Source organism: Chinchilla lanigera, unplaced genomic scaffold (genome assembly GCF_000276665.1).
Source record: "Chinchilla lanigera isolate Chin_1 unplaced genomic scaffold, ChiLan1.0 scaffold00074, whole genome shotgun sequence".
In the NCBI taxonomy this organism is placed as follows: Eukaryota; Metazoa; Chordata; class Mammalia; order Rodentia; family Chinchillidae; genus Chinchilla; species Chinchilla lanigera.
Genome location: NW_004955475.1, coordinates 11,069,180 through 11,085,457, shown reverse-complemented (window position 1 = coordinate 11,085,457; position 16,278 = coordinate 11,069,180). Strand labels below are relative to the sequence as shown.

General features: G+C 40.6%; 1 protein-coding gene across 4 annotated transcripts in view; it reads right to left on the bottom strand.

The window, feature by feature from the left end:
- The window catches only part of Ogt (O-linked N-acetylglucosamine (GlcNAc) transferase), a 49,995-nt gene that overhangs the window by 26,795 nt on the left and 6,922 nt on the right, over positions 1-16,278 (bottom strand). For all 4 annotated transcript variants that reach the window (XM_005401672.1, XM_005401674.1, XM_005401673.1 and 1 more), the window contains exons 4-7: positions 10,619-10,687; positions 7,212-7,328; positions 2,207-2,286; positions 1,465-1,660 (exon numbers count right to left, since the gene is read on the bottom strand). In XM_005401672.1, the coding sequence (XP_005401729.1) occupies positions 1,465-1,660; positions 2,207-2,286; positions 7,212-7,328; positions 10,619-10,687 (462 nt within the window). The remainder of the gene's footprint in view (positions 1-1,464; positions 1,661-2,206; positions 2,287-7,211; positions 7,329-10,618; positions 10,688-16,278) is intronic.

Genomic DNA, 16,278 nt, shown 5'->3' with positions numbered 1-16,278 from the left:
ATACACACACACACACAGAAGCTATACACCTAGAAACTGTTCCTGAATTGCTTCCAGATGGTATCAGATACAGATTTAACACTTAAAGCATTCTGGAAAGATCATTACAATGTCCTTTCCTGTGCGGGGTTAACTGAGAAATCCTGGGCCAGGGGGCTGGGGATTTAGCTCAGCGGCACAGCGCCTGCCTGGCAAGCGCGAGGTCGTGAGTTCGATTCCTGGTACTGGAGAAAAACCAAAACCAAAACCAAAACAAACAAAAAAAATCCTGGGCCGATATCTCTCTAAAGGACACTGAGATCTGCCTGGAAGAAAGTGTGACCTAAAAATATATAGGACAGAAACTTTAAACGCTGTGTAGCCGGGTGTGGTGGCACACACCTGTAATCCCAGCACTCGGGAGACTGAGGCAGAAGGATCGTTGCAAGTCCGAGACCAGCCAGGGCTACAAAGTGAGCTCAAGGCCGGCCTGAACTGCATAGTGAGACCCTGTCTCAAAAAGACAAAAAAAAAAAAAGAAGTCTATGTAGAGGAGCCTGAGCCTTCCATCGACCCTGTGGTGGACGACAGTGTTGCCACAGCAGAATCCATGGGCTTGCAGGTACAGTGGTGATGTGGAGGAACCAGGGGAGGAACACGCAGAGGAACTGTCTACAGGGCAGCTTCTGGCTGAGCAACAGAGAATGCAGCTGAGGAGCTTTCTGAGGAGGAGGGGGAGTAGCAACAATCAGTGCAGCAAAGTTCTTCTGAAATAAAGGAAATCCTGAAAAAAACGGACAGAGCTACAAACGTTTGCAGAGAAGACACGCCCAGACAGAAAAAGCGAATCATTGCGTTCACTTGCTTCATGACAGTGTCATGTCATACTACAGAATAGTGATAAAGAAAAGACAGAAACAGACAACCTTAGACCAGTTTTTTTTTTAGACCAGTTTTCAGTTCTGAGAAAGTTGAGACCTAGTGAGCCAGAGACAGGTCCTAGTGGGTTACAGACTCTCCCAAGGAGAGAAAGGGCGCCAGAGAACCAGATTCCTGATGTTCTTATGGAAACGGACTCTCACTCCAAACAATAGCCACCTTCCGTTTCATCCTCCCTTCCTGCAAGCAAAGATGCCAACTCGACTGGTGAGCACAGTAGGAAAATTATTAGTGTTTGTGAAAAATTATGCACATTATACAACCTTTTATTTTTAAAAGTTTAGTTAAGGGATGCCTTGGGAAGTTCACAACTCATTATGGGTATTTCCATTATTTCTTATGGGAAAAATAGTCTTGACTTACAACCAGCCCTTGCAAACGAATTGAGTTCGTAAGTCAAGGGTCCACTGTATTTTCCAGTATTCCTCCCATTAACCTAAACTCCAAAAAAAACCACTATAACTATCTCAGTACTTAACAACAATATGCATGAGAAAGACTTCCTTAATTCTACCAAAATAACAAAGACTGAGTAAAAATCCTTACACTGCCTTTCTCTTTGAGAGCATTGGCTAGGTTGCAGTAAGCATCAGGAAAATGAGGTTGCAGTTCAATAGCTCGCCTGTAGGTGTCTATTGCCAGATCTATCAGGCCTTGCTCATAGTATACACAAGCCAGGTTGCCATGGACCACTGCATGATTTGGACTCAAGCTTAGGGCACGAAGATAAGCTGCCACAGCTCTGTAAATAAAACACACACACACACAAAAATGCAACTAATTTTGACTGGATGCTTTGTTATAGTTAATTCATGCTATGCTATATAAAAATATAGTAATTAACTGTAACTACAATTCATGCTATAATAGACTTAACCGCAAACTAAAATTACACCATTATGAAACGTATTTTTACCCTGAGAAACTGTTCATTCCCACATAATAGGCTTCCCTTTCACAACAAAAAGAAGTTGGAAAATCCAAATTTAGCAGCTTTAAAAATCAGATCAAAGGAGTAATTTAGCCTAAGAGATAATAATTTCAACAGTTTTATAATACAGGAAATTTCAACTGAACTCCCAGTGAGAAGGATAAAAGCTTTCAGGAAAGGCAACAAGGAAAAGTCAGGCAACAGGACCTATAAATTAAAGTAGCAAACATCAGCAGCAGGGAAAAACAACATACCAGAAAAGGAAATGTGTGTTCCAATGGGCTACTGTCATTATTTCTCAGTCCAAACTCTCAATGTAATAAAGACCCAAGAAAATTTAATAGAGCATTCTCTCACCTGTCAAAAATGCGTGCCTCTTTCAATACATTTCCTAAATTGATATAAGCATCCAGAAAATTTGGGTCAAGGGTGACAGCCTAAAAATTGTAAGAGAGTTACTTAAAACAAGTTAGGCTTTTGTCAGAGTAACTTCCTATTTACAATTTTTAATTCTTAAATCATTTTAGATCTCTAATTACTTTTTTTTACAATAATTAAAATCTTATTTTATTCGAAAAACCTAATTATTTATTTAGCTTCCTCTCACTATTTACAAATCTCAATGTCATCAAAATAACTTCACCGAATGAAAGTATACAGCTCAGTAGGGTACTTGGCTAGCATGCACAAGAAGCCAAGTTCCATCCCCAATACCACAGAAATAAAAAACTTCTCACATCACATCTTCTTGTGAGCAAAATGGGTCCTGAAGAGGAAAATAATTAAAAACTGGATCTCCCGAATTTACTGAGCTGAACACTTCCTATGACTGGCCCTGTTACTCACAATTAGTCTAATTCTTCCAAAAAATAACTGCAGGCTAAGTGTGGTGGCACACACCTGCAATCCCAGTACTTGGAAGGCTAAGGCAAAGAGGATTACTATAAATTCAAGACCAGTCTGGGCCACACAGTGAGTTCAAGGGCAGCCTGAAATACGAGGTAAGACTGCAGAGAGAGAGAGAGAGACAGACAGACAGACAGACAGAAAGAAAGAAAGAAAGAAAGAAGGAGAGAGAGAAGGGAGGGAGGGAGGGAGGGAGAGAGAGAAGGGAAGGAGAGAGAGAGAAGGGAGGGAGGGAAGGAGAGAGGAGGGAGAGAGAGAGAGAGAAGGGAGGGAGGGAGGGTGCAAGTAAGGGAGGGAGGGAGGGAGGAAGGAAGCAGATAAGAAAGCAGGAACAAGCATGAAATGCTGAATGAAATGAAAATACATACAACTAGATACTCATCAGTAACATGTATTACATCAAGGAAATACTAAATGATGTCTCCAAATAGTTCTGAAACTGTCCTAAAATACAGCTGAGTATACCTAGGACAGTGATTCTCAGGCTGGCACTATATTAAGAATTTATCTCCTGAAAAGACTTCTGGGCACTATCACAGGCTAGTTAAATCAGACACTCTGAAAATGGGGTCAGGACATCCCTATCTAGTCCAAGTTTCTCGTGCAATGAAGGTAAGAAAGCCATTGATACTCTAGGGGCTAAAGTATAGCTCAGTGGTAGAACGCTCACTCGCCTAGCATGCATGAGGCCCTGGGTTCCATCCCTAGCACCAAGAGAGAAAGAGACCCTTTGAGTGTGGTAAATACAAACTTTAATCAAAACACTGAAAGGATAAAGATAATGGGTAATAGTAAAAATATTAAAGATTCGTCGGCCACAATGGTGCACGCCTGTAATCCCAGCACTCAGGAGGCTGAGGCAGGAGGATCCTTGTGAGTTCAAGGCAAGCCTGGGCTACAAAGTGAGCTCAAGGCCAGCCTGAACTGCATAGTGAGGCCCTGTCTCAAAAAAAAGACAAAAAAAAAAATTAAAGATTCCTAAAGAACACAACTCTAAAAGAAAAGGCATGACGCACTCAATTTTGTCTGTAGTGATAGATGACTACTCTAAAAACCTTTTTAACTTTTTATTATGGAAATTTTCAAACATACACAAAAGCAAAGGAATACAACAAAACCTAAGGTTTCTGTTACCCTTCTTCAACAACTGATAAATCACATTCAATTTTATTTAATCTATATTCTTTCTAATCTACTCCTTCCTTCACTTTCCAGATTATTTTAAAGCAAACCCCTGACATCTCATTTCATTTGAAAATATTTCAGTATATACCCCAGAAATGAGACAAGAATGCTTTTTTTCCCCTGCAATATAACCACAATACTGGCGGGGCATGGTGGCACACGCTTGTAATCCCAGCACTCGGGAGGCTGAGGCAGGAGGATCGTTGTGAGTTCAAAACCAGCCTGGGATACAAAGTGAGCTCAAGGCCAGCCTGAACTCCAGTGAGACCCTGTCTCAAAAATAAAAATAAATAAATAATTTTTTTAAAAAAACACAATACCATTACCATGCCCTTTAAAAATGACAGTGGTTTCTGAACATCAAATATTCCTTCACTAGTATTTCTGAGTCAGAATCCAAGTAAGATTCACAAAATTTGTGAACATGTTTTTCTGAGTTTCTTTCAAACCTTTAAAATTAATTTAAGCCTCCATTTTTATTCCTGCAATTTGTTCAAAAAAAAAAAAAAAGGATTACTGTCCTATATAGTTCATATGGTAATTTGGATTTTGCTGATTGCATTCCTATGGTCTCTCTTCCCTGCCCCATGTATTTCCTATAAACTAGAAACTTAAATCTGATTTGGGCTTTTAGTTTTTGCAGTGCTAGAGATGAAATGAACCCAGGGCCTACCTAGTCCATCACGCTACTACGCTATACCCCCAGATTTCCCGTTTCTTTATACAAGACTACTTTACTGATGAAATTTAGTTCTATCACAAAATATATAATGCCAGACTGCATCTTTTTTGCCCATGCTAAATGCCTCAATCTACTAATGATGACATTCTATCTCACTCCTCTATCTATTAGCTAGACTTTTTAATATTTTCTTTTAAATAGTGTCTTGCTATGTAGTTCAGACTGACCTTGAACTCGTGGGGATCCCCCTATGTAGAAATTTCTACACAGAAATTTCTCCCATCAATTATTGGGTGGCCGCGAGGTCTAGTTTATACAGAAGAGGGAGGACAAGCACTTATCCTTTTAAAACTGTTTTGGTTTTTTTTCGTTTTTTTTTTTCCCAGTACCAGGAATCGAACTCACGACCTTGCACTTACCAGGCAGGCGCTGTGCCGCTGAGCTAAATCCCCAGCCCCCTAAAACTGTTTAAACCTTTAATTGATAAGTAGGATTAATATAATGGGTAATTGTAAATATACCTGCTCTGGGGCTGGGGATTTAGCACAGCGGCAAAAGCGCCTGCCTGGCAAGCGCAAGGTCGTGAGTTCGGTTCCCGGTACCAGAGAAAAACCAAAAAAACAAACAAACAAAAAAAATACCTGCTCTGTTTCTTTTTTGAGACAGGAACTCACTTTGCATTCTAGGTTGGCCTTGTAGACAAAGCTGGCCCTGAACTCACAATAATCCTCCTGCCTCAGCATCCTGAGCACTGGGATTACAGGCAGGAATCATCATACCTGGCTACTCACTACCTTTATGGGCATATTTATGGGGCACAATGATATTCTGATCTACATATACATTGTAGAAAGATTCAACGAAGCTAATTAGTATGTCCATCAACTAATCACCTCATTTTTGAAAAATGCTTAAAAATTTACTTCAGGTTTTTCTTCTGTTTTGAAACAGGCTCTTGGGCCGGGGATATAGCTCAGTGGCACAAGCGCCTGCCTGGCAAGCACAAGGTCCTGAGTTCGATTCCCAGTACCAAAAAAAAAGAAACAGGCTCTTATTATGTTGACCAGACAGGCCTCAGACAAATGCCTCAGCCTCCTGAATACTGGAACTACAGGTATATACTACAGCCAGCTTTTTTTTTAGCATTTTAAAACATATTTATTTATGCAGCTATATATTACTTATCTGAAGTACTAGGGACTGAAGCCAGGGCCACTGCTTTGCCACTGGTTTTTTTGAGATGTGGTCTCACTACGTAGTCCAGGCTGGCCTCAAACTCTTGGTGAACCTCCTGCCTCAGGTTCCTGAGTGCTGGGATTATAGGCATGTGCTACCACCCCTGGCCCCAAGACTTTATTTTTTTGAGATAGGGTTTCAGTAGGCTGCTCAGGATAGCCTTGAACTTGTGATCCTCCTGTCTCAGGTTCCCAAGCAGCTGGAATTACAGGCATGTTCTGCAAGGAAGCCTGAGGCAACCTTGAAATCTGCATATTGTTAATTGTGCTTATCATGCAGTGCAATAGATCAGTACAATTTATTCCTTTAGCTTAAATGAAGCTTTGAACCATCTGATCAACATTTTCCTTTCTTCATACCCCTTCTCCACCAGTCTCTGTTTCTACCTTTCAGCTTCTATTACACAAACTTTTTAGATCCTAAATGTTAAGTACGATTACACAGGGGCTGGGGATTTAGCTCAGTGGCACAGCGCTTGCCTGGCAAGCACGAGGTCATGAGTTTCGATTCCCAGCACCGGAAAAAAAAGAAAAAAAAAAACAAAAAACAAAGTACGATTATACAGTATTCTGGGATTGGCTTATTTCATATAGCATAAAGCACACACAACAAAAAAAGCAAAACTAAACCAGGTGTGTTGGCGCATGTTTGTAATCCCAGCATTCTGGGAGGCTGAGGTAGGAGAATCACTGATTCAAGTTCAGCCTGAGCAACATAGCAAAACTCTGCCTCAAAATAAAAAAATATAAAATGGACTGGGAATATAGTTCAGTGTGAATGCCTTGGGTTCAATGTCCAGTAGCATTAAAAAAAAAAAATCAGTCACATGAAAATGTTAAACATGTCTAATAATCAAGGAAATGCAAACTACAATGAGATATCACTTCATACCTGTTCAAGTGGCAATTATCAAAATGACGAATGGTAAGAAATGATGAGAATATAGGGAAAAGGAACTCTTACACTGAGGGAATGTACATTAGTACAGTTTTTTTGGACAGTAATATGGAGGTTCCCCCCAAAATGTATCTTCTCTTTTTAGCCAGTTTTCAAATCGAGTTGCTCAAAGGCTGGGGATGTAGCTCAGTGGTAGAGCACTTGCCTAGGATATAAAAGGCCCTAGGTTCGATCCTCAGCACCACCCAAAAAAAAAAATAATAATTCACTTTTAAGTACACTCTCAACACCAAAATGTAAATGGCCACACCATACATCACCGAGCAAGTACTGCAATGCTATCAGAGAAACAAAGATATTATGTGCCCGATTAAGTATGTGTCTATTATTTAGTTGTAAGAACATTCTACACACATAAGCACTTCATAAACACCAATTATTAATTTAATGACTAACCTTTTCAAAGTGATGAATTGCAAGCCAAATCTCCCCTTGCGCATTGAATACACAGCCGAGATTACTCCAAGCTACTGCAAAGTTTGGTTGCGTCTCAATTGCTTTCAAATAACACGCCTTAGGAGGGGTTAATGAAAGAAGATGGGAGGGGAAGGAGGTAAAGGGAAAGGGGAAATTTTGTAAAGGGGGAAAAAAAAAGATTGGGGGAGGGGGAAGAAGGTGGTATTATTATTCCTTCTCTGACCAGCCAAAAGTGACCCTGCAGCATAGGCTCGCTTGCGCCAAAACTAATGCGCTGCCACAGCTGGCTGCTCCTGCGCCTGCGCCACCAGAACCCACGTGCAAACCACCATGTTCAGTTCTGCCAACCAATGACCAATCCTTACACTGGGACTTATCTGGGAGGCCGGTTACTGTAAGACTCTAATGCTGGACTTCGCTCACCCAAACAGCTAAGGGCTCTGGTTATGTTTTGAGGTGGCATCTAGAGGGCGCCTCTTAGGCCAAGTATTGCAGAGCATCCTACTGTTTCCCAAAGTGTGCAGTGCAATAGATCAGTACAATTTATTCCTTTAGTTTAAATGAAACTACGAAGTATTAAGAGCCATCACTAGAAAAAAAAAGATTTCATGATAAAATAAATTAGGAAAACAGGGGTATCCTAAGCCTTTAGTAGTATTAAAAGGCTCCCTGAACTTAATTAACCATGGAACTCTCCTCTCATTGAGCATTTTATTAGAATTCTATGAAACACATCCTGGGAAATGCTGCCCTAGGCAATAATGTCCTTCACTAACACTATGCTACTGAGTCAGAAAAAAATGTTGTTAAGTCAGACATCATGAAGCCAGGCTTTAAGTTACAAATCCATGTTGGCCCTATCGTCTACGGGGAGCTGAAGCTGAAACCTCACATGAAAGGACTGCACCTAGGTTGAGGTCCCTGTAATGCGAGCGCAAACATCGCACGCGCCACCTAACAGCATCGCACTGCGCAATCGCTGCGAACTGCTGCGCTACATAGAACACCCCTAGACGCAGCAAACGGCCAACCAGATCCATTAATCTACTAGACAGGCCCGTAGAGAATATTTGTTTAATGAGATTAGTTGGACTCAAGGTATGTTAAAACCCAATTTTATCCAAAAAGGCTACACAATAGGACTGAGAGAGCCAGTCAATCAGATTACTCATCTAGTCAACCGTTCACAGGGGCTCATTCGCACGCAATGCGCATTAACGCTGCGCAGCCTTTGCGCTACTGCAGGGTCACAGCGCATCATCAGAAGAGCAGAATGCTGCAATCCAAACAAAGAAGAAAAAAGGAAAAAATGAACAACAAGAAGAGTTAGAAGCTTTTACTAGTAAATTATCTCTAATAATTTTAATAATTAACTTTTACTTATTTTTGACAGAATTGTGGCTATAGTATAAAACATTCTCTTACATAACTTGCTTGTAAATAAAATTATTTTAAGCTGTTTCTGAAGCCACAAGACAGAAGATTCAGGCATGGAGGCAAATTGTTTTGCTGTGGCAGTTACAAACCCGTTACCATATTTCTCATCATGTGACTTTTCGGTGCGTTCCTTGCTGGAAGAGGAGGAGGAGGTTGTGTGTCTGCCCTAGATCCAGGCCTCGAGCTCCCTTCAGCGAGGCACCTTACGCATGGAATAGGAGGTTTCACCCACCTGAAACCTTCTAAATACAATATCAATGGTGAAAAACCAAAAACAAGAGAGAAAATAAAAACAAGATCATTAGTAAAAGTTCAACAAAGCATTTGAAATTCTTTGGATGTCTATTACATATGGGAATGAGGACAGTCTCAAGTCTGTAACATGGGAAACATGCACAAGGGAGAGGGTTAATCAGGGCTATTGCATACAGCAGGGATTTGTGCTGGAAGAAAGGCTCTTCAATTTCTATAAAGACAACTTAATTTTGCTTCCATCTAGTAGGAATATGCTGGCTTGAATTTTCAAATGCACTGATGACAAAAGAAATACATTGCATTTCACTCAAGAGTATTTTCTTGTTTACTAAGTTCTCACAAAAACCAGAGTAACATTTTTCAAACTAGGTGTCTCCAGAGCTCTGAAATAAAGAAGTCAGCAACCTAAGGCAGGCGCAATGTCTCAGCCTAAACCGATCTCTAAAGCTGCGGTGAAGTGCAATTCATGTTAGCTGTCCGCTTGGTGGGGTGACAATTAATAGGAGTTTATCAAATATTTGTTCTATAAATTACCAATTAGATTTATCAGCTAAGATTTAAATCAATTACAATTCATTAGCTGGAAACCTACATAAGGTTAATCCAAAGTATCAGCAGAATTTACCAGCAACGCACTTAAAACTAGTGCCTTTTAACATTAGATGGTGGTGAAAAGCCTTCTCCCTCCCTGAATGAAACAAACAGACAGCTACGCTGCGCATACACTCCACGCATTAGCATGCGCGTGGGGCTCAGAGCAACAGGTGGGAGTTTCAGAAGCATTCTGGTTTCTCCCCACTCCTCACCCCTGCAGCGCGGTTGCGTAAGGTGGCTTGTAACAAGACAATTGCATTTATAAATTTATTTGTAAATGATACCAAAAGCTTTAATTAACCCAACCTGGTGTTCAAATTATTTATTTGGAAACACAGAATGCTAAAAGCCACCTTTCCACTTTGGCAAGTTTTCTTTCGATCAGTCCATTTCCCAAACAAACCAGCTTTGTCCTTCTGACTTTTTTTTTAAGGAAGTGGGGTGGGGAGGAATAAAAAAAGAAGGAAGTGAGGAAGAAAAGAAGGTAGACAACTAGGATTGGAAGAGGGGAAAAGGAACTTAGGGAGGGAGCGGGGACAAAGGTCAGGATGTTCCAATTATTAATTTGCAATCATTTTAATAGCCTTTCTTCCACTGTAAAAAGGGTAAGGAAGATGAAGGGAGGAAGGTTAAATAAGACTTTTAAATGCCAGTATTACAGGGTAACATTTGGATGAAATTGTTCTCCACTTACAAGCCACAAAGGACTTAGAAGAGCAGCATTTTCAATGGCACCTGCATCACATAGGAGTCTTGAGCCAAAACAGAGATGCTCTGCTCGTTACCAGCAGGCAAGCGCCTCAGATTTGAAGGAATGTTATTTATTCCCACGTTAAGATCATGATAGAGCCCACTGTTATAAAAGATGACCTAGCTCAGCAGAAGGGCTCCACAACGTTCAGGATCCTGCTTTTACCCCCAGATTTAGAACATATATGCCAAAGCCTGGCCCTGCTCTAGTCTGAGGCGAGTTAGGCCAAAAGTTGCCTCAGTTTCATAGGACTGTTTTGTGAGGATACCTCAATGAAGAGTTGAAGACTTGGCAAAAAGTACAAGTTTTCGTAACACTGATGTTTAAATGTGTTCTATCAAACACCTACCTTGGCTTCTTCCAAGCGACCCAGGGCTTTGAGCAGGTTCCCCAGGTCACTGCGAACACAGTACAAATCCTAGAAGGCCAGAAATATCATTAATTATATTCCACTTTGTTGAGCAAAAGTACCCGAAATCACTTCTGTACATCTAGCTCCTGTCATTTTGCTTGACAAACTTAAATGCATGACCACCACCCTCATCTTCAATTCCAAATCCCAAAAGTTCCAAAACCTCACTTGGTTAAACCTGACCTCAATGACAGGACATTTATAAAATTCACTTCTCTTGCTTGGAATAAACATTCATTTCTTTTTTGGTTTTTCTCCGGTACCGGGAACCGAACTCACGACCTTGCGCTTGCCAGGAAGGCGCTTTTGCCGCTGAGCTAAATCCCCAGCCCCAACATTCATTTCTTTTGTTGTGGAAATATAAATGTGTTCTACTCTAACATGCTGCTCCAGACCTGGCTAGGTCTAATAATATACAGTATTATTTTCTACAACCCTGCAAATTCTGAATTTTGAAATGCATTTAGCCCCATCAGCTTCAGATAAATGACTATGGGACCTTACAAGAGCCTCTCTCCTCTCCAAATGTTGGTTGTTTAAAAAAAAAAAAAAAAAAAAACGATTGAATATTTATTCAGCTGTTTTATTCCAGGTTATGATGAATCACTCCTGCATCAAGGACCAAAAATTTTCCACAGCGGGGAAAACAATACTGCACTTAGCAAGCTATTACCTATCAACAAACCTAACCTTTGGCTCTCAGGCATTTAGAAACCTTGACTTCATTTCACTCTTAGGCAGAAGGATTACCGTCCAACCACAGTCGCAATCCTGACACCTGCCACTAGATTACTCATTAGTATTAAGTGCCATCAGAGTCGAGTGGGTGAATAATGAAAAGCAGTTGACTCTGCTTTTTATTAGCAATTCAATTGTGTTGCTAGTCATCTGACTCACCAGTCCGTTCATCAGTATGAGACACTCATCACAACAGTGAGTTTGAATTTTTATTTGCCTTAGCTTGCTTTTGTCGGTAGAATCTATCAGTCAACAAGCAGAGATAATGACAATATAAAGCATGCCTAAGATTCCAAACTTCCAAGGGCAAAAGAACCTTAAATTAAGTCCTAACAAACTACAATTTTGTCAACTGTGCCAAAGAATCATCACATACATTATTCCCTCTACAACAGGGTTATGGTCTCTAGAATCAGTTGATTAATGTTACTGATAAACAGCTTTTGTAATTGTATTTCTTATCCAGTAAGTCTGCCAATAAAGTATAGGAAACCACAAAACACTCGTGGCTGAGTGTGGTGGTGCAGCACTCTGTAATCCCAGCATTCTGAGAGGCTTCAGCAGGATTACAAATTCAAGGCAGCCTGGGCAATTCAGCAAGACCCTGCTGGGATGGAGCTCAGAGCAAAGGCCCTGTTTAAATCCCCAGTACAAAGATAAAGATAGCTCGCGCACTCACTCATGGTTGGCCGCAGTGGGTCAGCTCAAGCAATGACTAATGTTTTGGGTTGTTTCTCCAAACTTAAAGCACAGGCCAATACTAGTCTTCAAAATATCATAGGTATAATTAATCTTATTACAGATTTACCAATCCTCTAATTAGTCTAAGCACTTTTGAACCATATATATATACTCTTGCTATCTACTTTGAATTCTCTACCTTGCTATCTAACTGTGTAGTTTTATACCCCACCCCCAAATTGTAAGGGTAAGTTACTAATCCAGTATGTTCACGCAATCTCCTTCTACTTGTTAACTGTGGTTATACATCTTTGGATTTAACTTTTGGCCCTTTCAGGGCCATAGTAATCAGAAGTCCAGCAATAATACCAGTGAATGCTACAGCTACGTGTTTTAGCCAACTGTTGTATATTTTTACCCTCTAATTTCTAAAAACTTTTGGATGGATGTCTTCCATGCCCTAACAGTGTATCTAGCTATATTTAGTTGTATCATCTTGATCCATTACAGCATGCTAATTCAAGTTAGTACAATGTCCATAAAAAACAAAAATATCTTTGCCAAGTGTGGTATAACACCTGTAATCCCAGCACTCTGGGAATTGAGACAAGAGGACTGGAAGTTCAAGATATCTGAGCAATCTAGACCTAATCTTGAAATCAAAATTTAAAATAATTATAAAGGGCTGGGGGTGTAGCTCAGCATAAAGGCCCAGAGTCAATTCCCAGTAGTGCCAAAAAAGGGTGGGGGGGAGTAGAGTACCTTCAAGATTACCATAAGAAATCAAGAAAGCAGTATTTTAAAAAGGTAAAACATGTCACCAAATAGTGGAATCCAATTTTCTCACCTGAAAATTCAGAGACAGACAGACACACGCACGCACCCATAATTTCTAAAAATTCCAAAGATACTACCATTCTCCCCCAAAGTTCAAAACCTAAGATCTTAAATTCTCCTTGCCTGTCAAACACAATCACATTCCTAAAACTTGGCCTACTTTACCTACCCCAGGGTTTATGCAAACCTTTATTCAATTCAATAATAAGCTTAAAACTCTAGGGAAAAGAAATTAATTGAATTCTTATCAAGGGGCATGCAATCTAATCAGAAAGACAAGGCACACACAAACTAAACACTCACACAGTAGTACAGAATTTTGAGAGAAATAACTGAGCTCAACGGATAAATTTAAGCAGGGACAGAAGGATGAGTTGGGGTGTAACAAAAGAGAAAGCCATTGTAAGCGAGGGAAAATAGTCTGAATGAAGACGATCTCCCCGTGTAACTACCCCTCTGGAGATAGCAATTGCTTCCTGACTTTCCTCCTAGCAGCCCAACCCTTACCCCCTCAAACATCTCTATATATATACATACACATGAAGCAAAATCAGGTCGGTAAAAACCTACAGTAGTTTTCAATTGCCTCTCAAATTAAATTAAAACTCCTCAGCCTCTCCGTTCTTTTGAAATCTTCCAATTGACTCTGCTCTGCTACACTCACTTCTTGTTACTACTTGACTCACCACTTCAGCCAAGGAAGTCTACTTGCTATTTACCTTCCTACAGAATGCTTAGGTTATAAGCACCCACTTGAGGACATCTTCTGATTAATACTCTCCAACAATAATCATCCAAAGAGCTTACATCTTCTTGTCCTTATGGGTCGAACCGTCTCAGGACTGCAACCTTTTCCCCCTATAACACATCTCCCCAATTTCTAGCCAAGCATTTGTACAATAAGCACTCGTATATCTAAATGTGACATCTGCAAGACAACCTTAACAAAAAGCAGAACAGAGGGGTTTCTATGATTCAGCTGTGTGAGGTTCACGATAACAATAAATAATATGACAGTAACACACAGTAGATGTCAATAACTCTCAGACTGCACATCCATCATCAAAGCAGAAGCAATGCTTCAACAACCCATAGGTTGCTGGGCACAGTGGCACATGCCTGTAATTCCCAGCACTCAGGAGGCTGAGACAGGAGGATTATTGCAACTTCAAGGCCAGCCTGGGCTACACAGTAAATTCAAGGCCAGCCTGAACTGTATGATGAGACCCTGTTTCAAAAAACAAAAACAAAAACAAAAACACCAGTCGGGTGTGGTGGCACACACCTGTTATCCCAGCACTCGGGAGGCTGAGGCAGGAGGATCATTGCGAGTTCGAGACCCGCCTGGGCTACAAAGTGAGCTCAAGGCCAGCCTGAACTGCACAGCGAGACCCTGTCTCAAAAAGACAAATAAAAAACCACCACCATGGGTTCTGAAACTGATGTGATTAGGGTAACTCAGGGCTACACCCAATATACAAAGGACAATTTTAACCCATAATTCATAAAGGGGATTACTGGGTATGGGCAACTCTAGTGAGGCATCATGTGAAAGAACACCAAATGCAACAGCATCTATAACTATGAAGTAAAATTTTACCATTGAACTATTGAACCATACAACATTACAAAAAACAACTGAGAATATAAAAACATGAAACTTCTACATGTTACAAAGGTCATTAAACTTAATCAAGTGCCATAATAACACCCAAATCGACACATCTATCAAAAATTAAACTGCTGAAAATATAAAATTACCTTAACATTTTAATTTTTCATTGCTGCAAAGCCAAAATAACCTGAGCTTAACTCTTTCTTTTTGTTTGAGACAGGGTCTCACTATGTAGCTCAGGCTGGCCTTGAACTCACAGTGATCCTCCTGCCTCAGCCTCTGGAGTGCCTCTGGGATTGCAGGCATGTGACACCATGCCTGGCTTTTAACTGTTTTTCACAGAATGCCAAATGAATCCGTAATTCAAGTCCTCAATGTACTAATAATGCATTTACGCCCAGGTTTAAGGTTCTTAACTTTAAGAACACAATGTAATGTCCAAGTGTGGTGGTACATGTCTGCAATCTGACCACTTGGGAGGCTGAGGCAGGAGGATCACTGTGCGTTCAAGGCCAGCCTGGACTACATAAGCAAGTTCAAAGCCACCCTGAACAACTAGTGAGACCTTGTCTCAAGAAAACAGAACACAATGTAAGAAACAGACAATGGGCATCCTACAGTTAAATTTAAACCTAGTTGAGATTAGATACCCTGATATAAACTGAAACATGATCGCCATTGGTATATTTAGGTGAACTCAAAGGCATTTACACCATCTCATTTTCATGCACACTGGTAAGAACAGAGAACTAAAGTAGCACCTTCTACTAGAAACATACACCCATATGGGAACACACAACTGTTCAACGCCATCCAAAGATAATCCCATGGGGCTGGGGATTTAGCTCAGCGGCAAAAGCGCCTGCCTGGGAAGCGCAAGGTCGTGAGTTCGGTTCCCGGTACCGGAGAAAAACCAAAAAAAAAACAACAAAACAAAGATAATCCCATGATTTTAGCACTACCTTGCTTCCTTGATAGGGCATAATAGCTTCCTATAAATAGGTTAGATATTAAATAGAATGGTTCTGTCCCCCACTTTAGTTTTCTCATCTCAAGATGAGAATCTCAAGATTCCTGTGGCTTGGTATACTGTCAGTAGCAATGACTGCTCTAATGCCCACATAGGCAAATAAAAATCTGATGGGGCTGGGGATTTAGCTCAGTGGCACAGTGCCTGCCTGGCAAGCGCAAGGTCGTGAGTTCAATTCCTCGTACCAGAAGAAAAACAAAACCAAAAAAAAAATTCTGAGCCAAGGTGATCAGAGTTAAAAACTAGTCAAGACTACAGTTGTGTGAGAGAGTGCACTTACACTCCAGCAACAACTAAAGTGTGGAACCAACCCTGGTTAATAAAGGGAAAGTGTGGGCCGGGGATATAGCTCAGTGGCATAAATGCCTGTCTGGCAAGCACGAAGTCCTGAGTTCAATTCCTGGTACCAAAAAAAATAAAAATAAAGGGAAAGTGCCAGGGATATAGCTCAGCAGAACAGTACCTGCCTGGCAAGCACGAAGTCCTGAGTTTGATTCCCAGGACCAAAAAAATAAATAAAACAAAGGGAAAGAACTTGGTGCATGTACTGTGACAACTGGGGGCTCAAGTGAACATCAAAGCTTGGGAAGAATGAGGTCCAAGCCCTAGCAGTGACACACACAAGGCTGCCTAACACTTCCTGTTGTAACTAGAGGTACTTCAATAAAAATTACAAAGTTGAATCTATTATTTATA